Source organism: Equus przewalskii, chromosome 19, assembly GCF_037783145.1.
Source record: "Equus przewalskii isolate Varuska chromosome 19, EquPr2, whole genome shotgun sequence".
Taxonomy (NCBI): domain Eukaryota; kingdom Metazoa; phylum Chordata; class Mammalia; order Perissodactyla; family Equidae; genus Equus; species Equus przewalskii.
In genome coordinates this window covers 28,794,887-28,798,890 of record NC_091849.1, presented here as the reverse complement: position 1 = coordinate 28,798,890, position 4,004 = coordinate 28,794,887, and the positions used below count along the sequence as shown (strand labels likewise).

Sequence of the window (4,004 nt, the reverse complement as noted above, 5' to 3'; positions counted from 1 at the left end):
TTTAAATGATTATGTTACTTTTAAAATAGACTTATTCCTTTTTAACACCAGTAGACATTAATCATGTATTATACAAACAATGTTTATTTAGGTTTATCAGTTATTAACCATGGGTTTTGATTTTTATATCTTTTTTGCATCCCAGAGTTTTCACCTGTTTTCTCTTGCCTTGCCTTCTATTTGCAGTATATTCTTTAGGGTCCCTTTTAGTGAGGTATTGCTGATAGTAAGTCTTACAATTTATTCTTTGAAAATGTCCTTATTTCATTCTCACTTGTGAAATATATGATTGCTTGGTATGCAGTCTATATGGATAGATATTAACTCTCACTGACTTCTGTTTTCTATTGTTCACATTATGTCAGCTATTACTCAAACTGTTGCTCCTTTGAAAGTAATCTGTCTTTCATTCTACTTTTGTTTTTCTGTTTGATGTTTCTCAAGTCAAACCATGTACCTTCTCTGTGTGCAGTGAGCTCAGTTTAAACTTCATCATCTTTTATTTTTTATTTTATTTTTTCCAGCTTTATTGAAGTATAATTGATAATTAAAATACATACATTTACAATATACAACTTTAAGATTTGATAGAAGTATGCATTGTAAAATGATCACCACAGTCAAGCTAATTAACACATATATCACTTCATATAGTTACTGTCTTTTTTTTTGGTGAGAACACATAGGATTTACCCTCTTAGAAAACTTCTCTTTTAGTTTTAAATATCTTTCTCTAAGTAATGACACAGTTTGTATCCACTAGCTGTTAGGTATCCCAAGGGTAGGAACTGTGTCCTTTCTTTCTTTCATATTTCCTGTCCTGTTCTCATTTATTCAACAACCCAAGACTCTGCATGACTATTTTTGTTGGTGGTGGTGATGTTAAATGTAGAAAAATGTTCACAATGCATGCCAAAAATAAAAATAAATACCTCTGGAAAGAGAAAGGAATAATGAGGCTTTTGGGAAGACATCCCAAGACATCTATGCATGGGACACCACTAGCAAGAGTCAGAGGGGATTCAGCTTGTTTATTTTCCAGTCAGAATAGGAATGAAGGCCAAATATTCTGGGATTTATTCTAACACTTAGATATAAGACGTTTGTCTTATGAGATTCTGAGCAACCAAGACTCTTTTGTTAATTTTATTCAAAGAGATAATCAATACATTACAACCTTGATTCTTGGATTTCCTTATGCACCAAAAGTGTATATTTATTCCAAGGTGTGTACAGACAGGAGTAAAGAGTAAACTCAGTTGACACAGATATTAGGTAGAACAAAACAGATTAGATTAGAAGGAGGATTTGTTTTCTTTTGTATGGAAAGAAATTGAGATGACTAAAAAGGGTGAGTGAGAATAACTGGGAAATCTCTTTGAATTTAGATTGTGGAAATTATAAGATGGAACAACAAATGGGCTTATGGCACAAGTCATTAGCTAAAAAGCTTTGAATTTCTTGATCTGTTTAATCATTCCTTTTTTGTTTAATGTAGATATAGTCGAATATGTGTGTATATAGTGTGTGTATGAATTTTTTTTGTGCAAGTAACTAAGTATGTAAAGAGCTGTTTTGTTTATTTTACCATTTTTTTTAAAGATTTTATTTTTTCCTTTTTCTCCCCAAAGCCCCCCAGTACATAGTTGTATATTCTTTGTTGTGGGTCCTTCTAGTTGTGACATGTGGGATGCCGCCTCAGCGTGGTTTGATGAGCAGTGCCATCTCCGCGCCCAGGACCCGAACCAACGAAACACTGGGCCGCCTGCAGCGGAGCGCGCGAACTTAACCACTCGGCCACGGGGCCAGCCCCCTATTTCACCATTTTTTAAATGTTATTTCAACTGGTCAGTGCTTTGGGTTCTTCCTTCTTGTAAACATGGCCATGCTGCTCTGATGCACTCTTGTGACTGCTGACACGGATTCTACTCATTTGTCTTCCCTCTGCCTACATATTATTTGAAGTTTTTGGATTTTTAAAAAGGTTTTCTAGTTCCATCAAGGTTTAGATTCTGGGGAATTTCATTCTCCTTTTTTCCCCTTTGTTTTTAATTTGTGTGTTTATTTGTTTGTTTTAGGACAAGTTAGGAAATTTGGATCTAGGCTACTGCCATGTTACTATCAATACCCAGAATTAATGTGTACTCACGCCTTCCACTTTAAAAAGTGTTTTCAAATTTTATAGATGCATCTCTGACAGACTAAAATTAGATATACTAATTTTAATGCCACAGATGCAGCTAGAATTGAGTTCTGTTCTATTACTTTTATGTCTTCTTTGACTATCAGCTTTTATTATTTATTAGCTTCTTTTTAGGTTTAACTCAGCATTCTTAGTACCTTTACTCGTACTGTGTATCACATATACCACAATGGCTCAGAGGGCATCATATATTTTTGTTTTCCTTATGTTGCAGATGAATTCAGCTTTAGCATTCCTAGTCATTCTGTTCATTGAATCATCCTTATGTTCTTCCAGATGATAAACTTGCTTCACTTAACCAATACAGTGCACTGGAAAATATTTGCTAATTGTCATTGTTATCTTTCCTTCTTAAAGTAATGGAGAATTACACGACAGTGAATGAGTTTCTTTTGCTGGGTCGGATCTCCATTCAGGAACTTCAACCTGTAATCTTCATGATTTTCTTCATTCTATACATAATAAACCTGTTGGGAAATGGGGCTATATTATTGATCATCATTTTAGAGCCAAGACTCCACTCCCCTATGTATTTTTTTCTGGGAAATCTTTCTTGTCTGGATATCTGCTATTCTTCAGTGACACTGCCCAAACTAATGTCAAACCTCCTCTCCACCCGTAAAGCCATATCTTTCCTAGGTTGCATCACTCAGATACACTTCTTCCACTTTCTGGGCTGCACTGAATCCATCTTGCTGGCCATGATGGGCTTTGACCGATTCGTGGCCATCTGCTACCCACTTCGTTACTCTGTCACCATGAACCCCCAGGTGTGTATTCTCTTGGCAGCTGTGACCTGGTTCACCAGTTTCTTTTATGCTCTGATGCATTCTGTCATGACTGCACGCCTGAAGTTTTGCTCTCAAAAACTCAACTACTTCTTCTGTGATGTCAAGCCCCTTTTAGAATTGGCTTGTGGGGATATACGGCTCAATCAGTGGCTCATCTATATTGTCACTGGCAGCTTAGCTATGGCAGCATGCTTTCTCACCCTGCTCTCCTACTGCTATATTATCAGCTTTCTTCTGTTCAAGAACCGGAACTGCAGTGTGCTCCACAAAGCTCTGTCCACTTGTGCCTCTCATTTCATGGTGGTATCTCTCTTTTATGGAACTGTGGCACTCACCTACATAACCCCTACCTCTGCCACCTCTGTAAAACAGAGTCGGTTTGTGGCTGTCATACACACTACTGTCACTCCAGTAATGAATCCACTGATATATACCCTTAGGAATAAGGAAGTGATGTTGGCTCTGAAGAAAGTCTTTGGGAAGAAGCTGTTTGCCTAAAGAAAATCAGTGGCATTGTTAGAACAAATGAAAACTGCACTGATCTTTATGGTATTCATATTCTAATACATGATAAATTGATACATTTCTTGAATTTCTTTCCCAAAATTTGTACCATTGGTAACTATGTTCTTCACGTATATGATTCCAATTACTCTTCCTTTAGTCATTCATTCATTCGAAGTATTTTTTGAGCAGGCAGTGTTCAACTTGCAGAGGATACAGCAGTGAAAAAGATCCGTGAGGTCATGGATCTTGTTTTAATTCAGGGGCAGACAATAAAATATGAATAAATAAATGCATGGCTTTGTCATAAGGTAATGCAAATTATGGAAGGTAAGGAAGAAACAGCACGCTATGCTGGGCACTTTTGTGTGTGTTTGATTTAACAAAGTCTTCTCCAAAAAAGTCACATTTGGGCAGAAGCAGAAGGAAATGAGTGAGTGAGTCATGCAAGTATCTGAGGATATAATATTCTATATAGAAACAACATCAAGTGAAAGAGCATTGGG

General features: G+C 36.5%; 1 protein-coding gene across 1 annotated transcript; it reads left to right on the top strand.

Moving 5' to 3' along the window:
• The first annotated feature begins 2,562 nt into the window (after positions 1-2,562).
• Positions 2,563-3,492, top strand: LOC103544142 (olfactory receptor 12D3-like). Its single transcript, XM_008511002.2, has one exon. The coding sequence runs from the start codon at positions 2,563-2,565 to the stop codon at positions 3,490-3,492; it is 930 nt and encodes a 309-aa protein (XP_008509224.2).
• The last annotated feature ends 512 nt before the right edge of the window (positions 3,493-4,004 follow it).